The sequence below is a fragment of the Rattus norvegicus genome, chromosome 19 (assembly GCF_021556685.1).
Source record: "Rattus norvegicus strain SHRSP/BbbUtx chromosome 19, alternate assembly SHRSP_T2T, whole genome shotgun sequence".
Lineage (NCBI taxonomy): Eukaryota > Metazoa > Chordata > Mammalia > Rodentia > Muridae > Rattus > Rattus norvegicus.
Window position 1 is genome coordinate 58,802,720 of NC_141552.1, and position 13,151 is coordinate 58,815,870.

General features: G+C 45.2%; 1 protein-coding gene across 3 annotated transcripts in view; it reads right to left on the reverse strand.

Moving 5' to 3' along the window:
* Nucleotides 1–13,151, reverse strand: part of Maf (MAF bZIP transcription factor) — a 355,732-nt gene that overhangs the window by 321,347 nt on the left and 21,234 nt on the right. Inside the window, exon 3 of one of the 3 annotated variants that reach the window (NM_001436992.1) lies at nt 9,676–11,303. The exons of 1 other annotated variant lie outside the window; for it this stretch is intronic. Coding sequence is in view for 1 of the 2 variants with exons in the window: in XM_087595091.1 (XP_087451217.1) it covers nt 11,243–11,303 (61 nt within the window). In the remaining variant the exon portion in view is untranslated. Of the gene's footprint in view, nt 1–9,675; nt 11,304–13,151 lie in introns of those variants that run through there. One more of the 3 variants, XM_087595091.1, reaches the window with a different exon arrangement.

The following is a 13,151-nucleotide window of genomic DNA, read 5'->3' on the forward strand; positions in this document are numbered from 1 at the left end:
GGCCATCGGAAGTGACTATAGACCTATTGTGATGGCTCACTTACAAGTCAAATATGTGTTAGCCTAAAGTCTGTTGTGGTGGAGGGACACGTGAAGGAGTCCGATGTTTATTTGCCTCCTTTTTACCTTTATGGCAGTTCTTGGAAAAGGGAGCACTTGGTGCAAGTCAGTGATGGCCTTTTCATGACTCTGTTTCTAATGAAAATCCAGACTGTAGGCAAGTGTGCTGAATCAGGGTGGCTAGGGGAAATCTGGTGGCTCTGCCACCACGGGCAAGCATGTGTAGTGGATCTCGACCCATCACATACTGCTAGGATGAATCCCATGATGAGTCCCAACCACTGGCAGGCCCATGCCGTGTGACGGCAGCAGATGCTATGTGTGCACAGATCGAGTCTGTGATGTTCTCCTTGTACCTATTGAGAGCTAGAACAAAGCAATGTTCCTATTGGCTTTCAATGGGCTTCCATAGACACCTTGGTCCTTGCCCACCATGTATGACTAAGACCCAAAGTCCAAGGACGGTGAACAGAAGAAAGAGCTGACATCACCCAGCCATAGTCTTCTATCAATCAAAGTCTTCTAACCAATCCCAAACCAGAGCTACTGAACAGAGATTAGAAATCATGTAAATAATCCACAGAATGCCGTGTTCAAGTTCCTACCATGGAAAATCCTTAAGAATCTAGTATATGGGTTCTGTAAGCTGTGACCCATAAGAGCCCAACCCAGTACATGGCCTAAGCAGTTGTGTAAGTAAACAAAAATGCTGGACAGAGTGACGAATTGCTCAGTTAACATGGTGTTTGCCTTGCAAGCATGAAAACCTGAGTTCAATTCCCCAAAGCCCATGTAATAAAAACTAGGGGTGATGGTGTCTGTGTGTAATCCCAGTACTGGTGAGGTAGACTCGGAAAGATACTTGTCAAGTTTAACTCTTTGATAAGTGCCAGCCTGTGGGAGACCATACTTCAAAATTCCAAGGTAGATAGGACCTGAGGAACAACAGCAGAGGTCGTTTGTTCTTTTGCCTTCACATATACATGTTCACACATGTGAATGAACATCCTCAGACATGCATGTGCCTGTGTGTCTGTGTGTGCACACATACACACACAAACATGCATTATTCAATCAGTGCCATTCGTTTTATGGTATTTGGATTTATGTTTTTTTGCTTTTGTGTGTGTGTGAGTGTGTGTGTGTGTGTGTGTGTGTGTGTGTGTGTGTGTGTTTGCCTCTCCTTTAAAATAAATTGCAAAAAACAAAACTAAAGGGAAAATTCCACTAGTTGGTTCCCTTGCTTCCGTTTCTTACATCCTTCCTGTGCTAATACAGGTACCATTTAGTGAGGCTACATGAAGCTTGACCACAGGCAGGTGAAGCCTTGCCCTGTCATTTCACCCTATGTTGGGAAGGCCAAACCAGTCTCTCAATTCCCCCAGATGAGGCTCGTAAAACCCTCCTGAATACCCAAGATTACACATGATATAGTGAAGGCTGAACTGGAGTCCATTCTAGGCCACCAGCAGGCTCCTGCCTGCCTTGCCAAGTTTTCTGTTCCATGACAAACTGTTTTTTTTATCTCCCAGGAACTGCCTCTCCTGCTCGGGACACAAATGTGAAGCCACTGATCTCACTCCTATGCGCCTGGTCCAATTAGACTCCTGAGAAACACTAACTGCTTAGACGTGGGGCCACTGTGCAGAGAACACTATTCTTAATGGTTAAGATGACACTGAACCAGTTGGGAGAGGGTTTGCCTCTCATGCGAGAAGCCTTGGATTTTGTCCCCAGCACTGTGTACTCGGGGATGGTGGCTTAGTCTGTTATCACAGCATTAGAGAGGTCAAGGCAGGAAGATTAGAGGTTTAAGTTTGACTACATAGCAAGGTCCAGGCTAGCTTGCGTTGCAGGAGACCATGCTTCAGATCTGAGACACCCCTGCTTCTCTTTACCACCTCCACGGTACCTCAAAGACTCGGTGTTCTGCATTCCCAGTGAGCAGGTACTGTTGGTCAGGCAGCCGGCCTTCCCATGTCCAAGGAGGCTGTCCCCAGAAAGAGTCCTCTACACACCAGCTGATGTCCCTGGAGCTTCCCACTTATTTTTATAAGGCTCTAAGGTGACTTTTCTCCTATATATGAGGCTGGGAGTTAAGCTTAATGTACAAACCTATATTTTACAAAGCGTCAGGTTGGCCTTCTCCTATCGACAGACTCGGGAGCTGAGATTTATTACAGAATGGTAATCAGGCAAAAGAATAAATACACTGCACCTTTAATTCATTAATCACCTCAGAAAGCAAAATGAACTACAGTAAAGAAGACAATATGTTTTCCAATGGTGGGGGTGGGGGAAGAGGGAGTCGGTTACTCAATAAAATCTGTCGCTAAAATCCATTTTGTGCTCAGATTAGAGCCAGGATGTTTTGACTCTGACGCCGAACTCCTACTGGAATCTGGTCATTTTGTAGAGGAAATGGGGTGGACATGTCTGTGGGTAAGACCTGGGTGTCCCTGCTGTCCATTGCTGGGTGCCTATTGGAACTCATATCATGAACCATACACATGTGTTAGAAAAATGAGACAGGAGGTTTTATTCGCCCTAGTCACTGCTGCTGGGCACAGGGGATAAGGAAGGGAATGAACTGGCTCCCATCTTGAGTCTGGTGTTTAGAGATGACCCTTTTCCTGCTCTCCCTTCAGAATCCCAGACACCTGGTGACTAGAAGGGAGCCGCTCTTCTTTCTCTTCAACAGGCCCACAGGGTGAGGCAGCAGGGAGCCAACATCCATGCAGCCTTCACCGGCAAGGTCTCTGTGAAGAGGTAATCACAAATAATGTTTGCCTGGAACTTTAAGAGATTTCCTCACTTCATCCTTACAACCAGTCTGCAGAGGATGGCCCTGGAACTGACTAGAGAGGACTCTTCACATCACTGTGTGAGGGGTCTATTGATCAGACCCCTCAGAACTCCCCCTGCAGTGTGGATTCCCACTCATTCTTACTGACATCGAGAAAGTTGGTTTTGATTATTCCCACTGTATACACGGAGTCAAACCCTGACCACAGAATTTAAACCGGATTTCTCTACTTGAGCATGCTTAGTAGTGAGGGATGGCCCATGGGTTGTGGTGCTGACCTGGGCATGTAGGACCTAGGCATCCTCTCTGCCAATCATAGCAAACTAGATGTTGCCGAATGTCCCTGAAAAGCAATGGTATGGTAATCCGAAGTTGAACCTCATTGTCTGAAGCAAACCATTGAGGCCATGTAGAGGAGAGCTCCAGAGTGGAGAATGGTGCCAGATTCCTACATTAGATGATTCTCTAGGTGTCCCTTCAGATATTTGGAAACTGTAGGTCTCCAAAAACACAATGTGTTCTTCTTCCAGTACCATCTGGGATGTACTTAGAAGTGTACATGCTTGAGGTCTGGGGAGTTGGCTCAGTCAGCTAAATGTTTACCTGGCAAGCACAAGGACCCACGTCTGATTCCAAAAGCCTACATGAGCAAAGAAGTCGACATGATGTTTGTGTTTCTAACCCCAATGTTGGAGAGGTAGGGACAGGTGGATCCCTGGGGATCCCTGGACAGATAGCCTAGCCTACTTGCCTCCTTAATGAGTTCCGGGTCAGATTCTTTCTCAAAACAACAGTGTAGGGATAGCTCCTGAGGAAATCGTATTTCCTCTCACCTTCATAGACATGTACACATACATATACTAACTCTCTCTCTCTCTCTCTCTCTCTCTCTCTCTCTCTCTCTCTCTCACACACACACACACACACGCACACACACACACACACACACGCTTCTGGGCGTCATGGTTCTCTTCCAATGATGTTAGTCTAGATGTGTCTACATGTCTACTGTTTTACAATGTTCTTGGTTGCCAACTTGACACACTTGGGAAGAGAGAAGCTCAATTAAAGAATTGGCTTCATCAGATTGGCCTGTGGGCATGTGTGTGGACAGTGCTCTCCTTAGGCAGAAGGGCCTCGGAAGAATAAGAAAGGGAGATGAGCCTGAGCCTGGGAAGAAGTTGATGAACAGTGGTCCTCCATGGTGTCTGCCTCCAGGTTCCTGCCTTGAGTTACTGACTCCATCGATATTGGGCTACCCCTTTCTTCCCTAAGTTGCTTTTGGTCGTTGCATCTATACAACAGAAGAAAGAGATCTAGAACACTTGTTAGTTTCTGTACTGGCTCAAGAGGTTAAGGCAGTCACTGAAATAAGTATGGAGGGTGTTCACTAAGTCTGATGCATCTGCACAGTAAAAGAGTGGCTAGCATCGGGGGAAATACTAATTTTTATTGGTAAGATAGTAGAGTTCAGAGATTTCATGAATCCATTCCCTCTGCAGCCCTGGTCAGCCATTCTTGGCCCTTCTGCTTTTCTGTTCCTCCTGGCCCATGGCAAGCCATGGGTGGCCTGACTCTTTCTCTGAGATTTTTCTTTGACACCCACAGACCACTCTTGCTTTGTGGTTCTCTTCTGTGTGTCTCACAGGATTGGCTGATGTTGCAACGTCAGCCACGCCTTTGCTATTTGCCTGCTGAGCAGTCTTATCTCCAGGGCCTCCTTACACAGTGGGGTGCTGTGTTAACTGTATAAAAACTGGCTGTGAATGTGTGGAAAGGTGTGGAAAGGATCCTTCGTTTTAGAGTTGTGTTGGTCCCTCTTGCAAATATCCCAGTCATGGACGGTGGTGCCACCTCTGTTAGTCCTTGGATGTAGAACTGAGAAAAGAGAGATGCACACTATCCACATGAGACACGAAGGGTAGTCTGTGGAACCAAACAGCCCAGCATGCTGTAACAGGACAACTCCCTCTCAGGTTGAAGGGTGAAGAACCAGATATGAGGTGGTACGAAAGGAAGGCACAGTTATTGTCTGTCAAACAGACTGACTACAGGAGGGTCCCCTTAAATCCCAAGGCAAGTCATTCTGTGTTTCTGATCCAAAGAAGACAAGGTTGCTGTTGGTCACTTCTGCTCCCCCCCCACCCCCGCCCCGTGTCTCCTCCCCCCCCCCGCCCCCCCAGTGACAGCAACCAGGTTACATTGGGCACTTCCTAGGAGTCTCAGCTGAGTCATTTAACTTGCATAACAATCTCATAGGCCTCTTTGTAGCATCCCTCTTCCCATTTGAAAGATTAGGAAAGGAGGCATGTGGAGAGGGGAAGTGACTTTGCCAAAGTCACAAGATTTGAGAAGATCTGGCCTCTGTGCCTGTCTCATCATTGGCTCTCTGTTTAGGAATGCCCAAGTGTTTCCAACAGGAAAATGAAGTGCTTGTTTTTCATATCAGAGATTGGCTGAGCTAACAGTACCCAGGAGAGAAGAATTCCCCAAAGATGCCCACTTGCTGGTCTGTAGAGAGCCCCGAACTGCACAGTGACTGGAGATGACAGAGAGGGAGGAGGCTCAACATCCTGGAGGGACAGCCCCACATGGCAGCTCCCATCTCTCTTTTATATGGTGATCTCACATAAACTCTCATTTTACAAATGGTTCCTCTGCTGGAACCAAACAAAATAAAACGAGTTTGAAAATCTCTGGGCCATGCCAAATCCTTAAATTTATGGAGTCAGTAACTGAAGCCTGGGGAGCTGCTAGCGGTCATTTTGACCACTCCATATTTCTCTTCTAACTTGCCAGAGTGTTCAGAGACTACAAGACTGAAATAACTTGGAGGGATTTCTCAGAACATTCAGTAGAGCTTAGTTGCCTCCACCCCATGAGGGAAAGAGCTAAGACAAAATTTGAAGCCTGCTAGGAACAGGACCCTCTGACACAAGGCACATAAGTCTTCCCTCTGTGTCCTCCACTGGGGGACACTGTGTGAACTGGGCACTGTCCACCTGTTTCAATACTCACTCACACCCTTATTGATGGTGAGAATGCTCCTACCTTGCCTTGTTACTACTGTGTAAGATTTCTCTGTAAGCTGTCTCCCCTCCATTCAAAGATTTCCCCCTAAAGACAAGGATGTCGAAGAATTGTAGCTGCAAACACCTTTGCTCGCCACCCTCTGCTGGGTTCTTGCGGCATTTCTCTCCACCTAGCAGAATACCCTGGGTCCACTGCTGTGTTTTAAGATATAACTCACAAATTAAAAACTGAACGAAGAAACACATTTTTGTGTCAATGGCTTAAGGGGATTCTTTCTCTAAGCTACAGTTCAAGCTTTCTTAGTCCTTTTTACATTTGTAGCATTTTGGAGCAATTTGCTGGAGTCAAAGAAAGCAGTGAAATTCCCACAACTGACTTCAAAGCCCCCCAAATCCTGTATCAGCGGAGGGGAGTCTGGTAGCAACCCCAGAGGGGACGTTATTCAAAGAGGCATGTGTAAAAACGTGCTAGGCATTTTTTGCCCAGGCATCTGCGATTGATGTTAGTGGCAGACACGTGACCAAATCCCCCATGTAGTTCTTTGAAGAAGCGCCCCCTCCTTTTCTTCTCCCCAATACCGTGAATCGTGACGAGGCAGCTGACACAGAAAAGAGCAATAGATAACCCCCTGCTTCAGCTCCACGTGCAGTGCCCGCCTTGATTCAGAGGATGCACGTGAGGCCCCTTTACCCAGAGAAAAGTGTGGAGCAAAGTTTGCAGACAGGCGGATGGATGACAGAGAGACGGACGGACGGACAGATGACCTAGGAGGAGGAGAGGATGCGTTGCCTGGACGGGCTGCCACTTAGTCATGAATTTCAGTTGCAAACAGAGATGAGGGAAGCATGCAATACTTCAGACCTCCAGGCCCCTCATTTCCTTTCTGCCTCCCTCCCTCTCTTTCCTCCCCCCTCCCTTCCTCCCTCCCGTTCTTCACTTTTATTCTCTGGCTGACCTTCCAATCCCTTCCTGGAGCCCAGCACTGCCTACTCATCTTGGACTGTGTTTGAGACAATGCTTCCTTCTCAGCTTCTACACATAAGTCCTCTGCTTGTTCCAGTCGCATCTCCAACAGTATGCCCATTTTCCAGTATGCAAATAGCAGCCTGTGATTGTCTAATTAAATACTAAAAGTACTTCGAGTGTGTGTGTGTGTGTGTGTGTGTGTGTGTGTGTGTTTGTGTGTTTAATGGCAAAATAGTCAGAATGAAAAAAAGTGTCAATAGATCTAAAACATAAATCACCTGGTAGAACTGTGGCTCAAGGCCCAGCCTGTAATGCTTGCCTTGAGCATGGAGACCCAAGTTCAATCCCTAAAATACAAGGAAAACAAAAGCAAAATCAAACAAACCCCCTAGAAAACAGGTATAATGGTATAGACTTGTACCTCAGTTCTGGAGAGGAAGAGCCCAGGCTAACTAGCTAAATAAAATAAAATAAAATAAAAATAAATGAAATAAAACACAATGTTCAGGTGACATTTAATTTGTTATCCAAGTAAGAAAACTTCACCCATAAAAGACACAGCAGTTGTCAGGGGGACAACTTTTCTAGTTGAAAAGCTAGAAGAGAGTTGAAATAATTTTTAAGTTTTAGCAGACTGTAAAGATGTCTTTCTTGGATGTTTCACAGCATTCTAAGGCTGTTATCACACATTGGAGTACATGTTTGGCTAGTCAACTACTTATTCAGGGAGACCTGTGCTTTGCTTGAAAAGCACTGAGCCCATGGTGAGCCACTCACCATCAGACAGCTCAGGGTCAAACACAAGAACACTTAAGGCATGGACGCCACTGTCACATGGTCTCAGCATCCAAGAGAGGAGGTGAAGCTCGCAAGGCCATCTTCTTACAAGGTAGAGTCTTCAACACAGGTGTGTGTGTGTGTGTGTGTGTGTGTGTGTGTGTGTGTAAAATCATTGGTGTCTGCAAAAGTCTGTGCAAATAATTTGAGGATGCATCTATCTTTGTAATTTGATCACTGAATAATTATTTTCTTTTCCGTGTGGATTAATTTTTAAAGGCACCGTAGTGTAAAAATTTACCATTCCACCAGCTCAAATCCGTATCTCCTCTGGTTCACCCATAAGTCTGTGAAATGCTAGGTGCACAGCTGATTGTAGAACCCTCCTTGACTTCTAGGTCAATTACACCCCCTCATCCCCCTCTTAAAGAAAAAAAAAGAAGTTTGTGACATGTGATCCTGCAAGGCAGTTAGGGGAACGGGACCCACCCACATCCTGGAGCTATGTTGTGGCCAAGTCAGGTTTAAATTGGAGGCTTCAGAGCTCTGGTCTCCTTTCCCCAGGGACCTTCTCTGACTGCATTGGCCTTGCTCATCATGAATAGAGTTGATGTTTCTAAAGGACTGAGGAGGCCAGATGGAGTGGGAAACACAAAGCGATTGTTCTGCCCTTCTCATCTGAGACTGGACCTGAGAGACGCTGAATTATCAGAAGGACAAGAATGTGGGAGCTCTGCCAGGGGCTCCTTGGCTCTCTGGGTTTTCTATAGAGGCTGGTGCCCCCTGCATTCTTCTCCAGAACTCCTCATTCCTCCTTACACACTGGAATGTCTTGGGATTGTTTAAAATAAAAACACTGGTGTGTGAGCTCACCCACCCCCTTGAGGTACTGATTTAATTGACTTGAGGTAGGGCATTAATGATTTGGGAAGAACTATCTAGCCAGGATAGACAGACAACCCATCTTCTAGGTTCAGAGATGTGCTTGTGCCCAACCCCTCACATCCCTGCCTCCAAACCATGAGTCTTGAGCACTAATTTTCATCTCATACATTGGTGCCAGACCACTGTGGTAGTTTCATCCAACCCTTGTCTCAGAAAATAGGACTAAGCAAGAAACTGACCCAAGGACCCTCCCCTAGCTCCTGCTCAGTGGATATTGGGTGAGCCAATCAGTTCTCTTCTGAGTTGGGGAACCCAGAATGTCCAGATAACCTCTGATGGAGCCTTAAGATCAAAGGACATGTTTGGGGTGGGACTTGGGAGTGAAGGTGGGTTCTACATGTACCCCAAGGCAGAGGCACTAGAAAGAGGGTCCGAGAGGATGAACTTGTATACTCGGTTCTCACCCAAGCCATCTTGGATTCTCCTCCTTTTAAAAAGGAACCCCAAACTGAAGGTTGCTTTTAGAGCTGCAGACTCCCTGGTCTGAACCCTAGGAAATTGAGTATTCCTTGCAGAAGCTTTGACCCTTTGAATGGCCCATCTAGTCGAAAAAGGCTAAGGCATGTTAAACAATGCCTCTGGGTCCCCAGCTGAACTCCTGAGATCTCCTGTGGAGCTCAGGAAGGCTGGGCAACTCCGGGAGCTCATTCTTATACCGGCCCTGTAGAATTTGCCTCCACCTCATAGTTCTCTCTCCTGAAGTACACATCACAGACAGAATCCTATACAGTCCTTCTGGGCTGATAAGGGAAACGAACAGGAAGAATGCAAAAGGAGTCATTGAGGACAAGATTTCCACCAGGGAAAATTAATAAAAGGGCTCTTTGGTTCAAAAAGAAAGAAATGCCAGTGCTTTAATATACCTTCAGGCAACCATATTTCTCTCTCTCTCTCTCTCTCTCTCTCTCTCTCTCTCTCTCTCTCTCTCTCTCAAAATTGCCTAGAACAATACTAGTTACAGGAAACTGGGTGTTTAAAAACAATCACAGTCCGTGTTCACACAAGCTTAGAAAATACTGACTGCCATCTGCGTTAGTATAATATGTATACAGGGCATACGTATTAGCATATAAAGGCTCTGAGATGGATGACAGCAATATTAAATGTTTAATTTAATACACACGTTTCCCTAAACTATTTGAGCAGAGAGCTCCTCAAAGTACGATGATTTTATTTTATTTTATTTTTAGGGGTGATGAGATTTTTTTTTTTTTAAATAAAGGAATGGCCATAAGCGTTACCAACCTCGGTTTTCTGATTTTTGAAAACGTTTATTTTAAAACGGTGGGCTGGGGGTGGGGTGTGGTGGGGTGGGGGAAGCTCAATACTGTAATCACAACGTTATTCTAATGTAAACCAAGGCTTGTTAAGTGTCAAGGTCAGAATTTTATCCCCTGTAACACTGTCCATGGCTGAACATGGCAGGGAGGGTGTTTACCCAGGGCAGGTGTTTTACATATATTAACATATTTAATCCAAGTGCTTTACATATATTACCATATTTAATCCTTTCTGTTCCCCTTGGAGGGACAGTTCCCATCCTCGAGATGTGGAAATTGTATTTTTTTGTAGTAGCGGTGCTGATTTCGCGGACAACTTTTATTCAACAGGGCTTCCGTTGGAGAGATTTACCAACAGCGATGTGGATCTCCACTATCCAGCAACGTGCTGAGTGACTCTTCACACATTATGGAGTTTTTGAGGAGAAGTGTCATCAATTACTGTTAAACTGCGGCTGGGGATGGCAATCATTATCTTTCGACTGGAACTCCTTTCCCGTCGCCTTCCGAAATCAACAGTACAGGATCGTTTGTTCAGAGACTCACAGGGGTCCTTGGGGGGTCAAGACCACGAGAAGCCATGGCTCTAGACCTCCAGATACTAATCACATTATGTGTCCTTTCTTCTGAGCCACACTCATCCCTGCTCAGGAAAGGAGGCCAAGGGGAGGGCACTTGGACACTTACAGTACAAATTGAGGCTAAAAGCTAAAGTGTGTGACCCAGGAAGGCTGCAGACAGACTGACTGACAGGGAGGAAGTGGCGTGGTAGGTAGCTAAGCAAGATGGTAGTGAAGGGTTACAGGGCACCTAAATTCCTTTGTGCCCAGTACCCTCCACATTGTTAAAGTGGATTAAAGTATCTACCCCTAGACTTGTTTCAAGGACTGAAGATGACAGGTTCTGTCTCCTGGGAGACTCCTTGCTCCTCTGTAACTTCCCATCACACCCATCAACTCTGTAAATGTCTGAGTGGGAGGTCCGAGTGCATGGATGTCAATTCTAACTCCAACCAACACGGTATGGCCTCCGTGTGGCCATAACAAACGTTAAATACCAATCGTCCTTGAAGTATATATTTTTAAAAAGTCTCATAATCTCTGTAGCTAAAGCGGTTCAAAGAGAAATGTCTTAAGTTGTATCCTACAGTGTCTGCTCGAGGGAACAATGTCCTAGAGCATGACGGTCCGTCTCCACGCATGCCAGGGTACTCTTTGAGGGCCCCATTCTGTACAGTTTCTTCTTCTTTGACAAGGGTGTGCTTCAGAAAAACCCCTACTCATAGGTGCTCCAGTATCCAAGATGTTGGTCACATGCACTGACATCCTGGGTGCAAGTTTGTCCAAGGTACCTTTGTAAAAAATAGTTTCCAATTTCAGAAAATAAAACCTTGCTTGTGTGCACGCAACAAGGAGCGAGTAAGCGGACTCTCTTCTCTGAAAACAAGAAAAGATGCGTGAATGAAGTCATCTGGCATTAACGTCAAATGATTGCTTTGCTAACAAACAGAAGTATCATTTCGGCATTCATTCGGCACTGGGAGCCTATAATGCGCTGTGTTTAGCGTTCTGGTCATTTAGAGCATGTATTGATTTGTTCTTTATTGCAACGTTTTGGGGGTATATTTGTTGAGGTTTATGCTGCACCCAGCTCTCCATGATACTAATGAACCCAAAGATTAAATACCCAGGACGTTGGCGGCACAACGGTTACATCAATTTATTTCGACTCTCACCCTGGCTTCATTTTTCAAATGTACAGATATTATCATACATTGTCCCGTTTGTAGATAGAATCCTATGCCCCTATTCATCTCTCCTATTAACAGCTTAATAATTAAATCTGGAGACACGGGCAAAGGAAAATGGAATGAGAAAACTCCAAGGCTCTCCCAAGTAGTAACACTTATTTTCCGTTTGACAAATCAGACGGAGAGTTTAACACATGAAGCCTTTAAAAAGAACTGCCTTTCCAGGTACAAACCCCACGGCAGCCCAAAATGGATGAAGACTTTTTTTTCTCCTGATTTGATGTTAATCACAGCGTATTTTTTCCTCTAAAAAATTAATTAAAAACACTAGATCGAATAAATATTTCAGGAGGCCAGCAGTAAAATGGGGGAAATCCCATGTGTTCGGAGTTTTAGTACTCTCCGAGTACAGAAATTTATTTGCAGGAAGCAGAAAATAGACAGCAAGCATAAAAACACAGCCGAGTCCCCCTAGTGAAATTATTTATCAAGCTAACAAGGGAGGGACCCTTCTACTCACAACAAGCCAGCGAGGAAAAGACACGGCTTTATATTTTACCTTTGGGTTAGCAAACTAGTAAAAATGCCAGCTGACAAGAGCTTCCCATAAACATTTCTTTCTAAATGAGCTTCCTTGTTAGGGAGAAGGGGAAAAGAGTCTTCTAAGCTAAGGCGTGCCATAGCTCCCAGACAGAAAACTCAAGCTATGTACTCTATTAAACACACAAGTAACATAATTGACAAGGAATATAATAGAGCAATATGAATTACAGGTGGCACGTGAGTCACCAATTATAAGGTCATTAATTCCAGAGAACTTACGCCCCGATTGTGCTAGCCTTGTGGGTGAGCAGATAGAAGCAGCTTAGTTTGTAAAGATACTTTTTGGGGGACCAGCTTTAACAGGCTCTGAGGGAGACTAACATCCATACATATCCGTGCACGCAGATATATAAATGTATAAATATCAGTCTGGCATTGCACCCACATCGCGAGCCTCCTAGCTGTATACTAATTTCCAAATGTTTATTTCCTAAGCAAAACCCCAAAGTCTGTTTCGTACAGTTTAACTTAACGACATCGAACTCTGATTATAAACCAGGAGCATCATCTGCTGTAGCTCGTGGTAGAAGAAGGGGGGAGGGGTGGGAATAAAAAGAAAGAAGAGAAGAAGAGGTGAGGAGAGAAGCCCTCCCAAAGCACATGATGACCTGATCCCAATTAAACTTTAGAGAAATGGTAAAAGTTGCCTTCCCAGAATTACCGTGTCCTCAATCACTCTGCAGAGACCTCCTGATGAATTGACAGAAGACCCTCCCCGTCTCTTCTCCTTCCAAAAGTGAAATCCTTACCCATTATCTCTGAGAACGATGGCAAGATGCCTTTTTCATTTTATTGTCGAAGAAAATGGGTCTGGTGAAGATGGGCATGATACTGTAAATTGCTGAGAAAAGGGCTTGGGGAGATACGTCAGTGTTTAAGAGCATGTACTGCTCTGTCAGAGGACTGGAGTTCCCGGTATCCATGCTGGGCA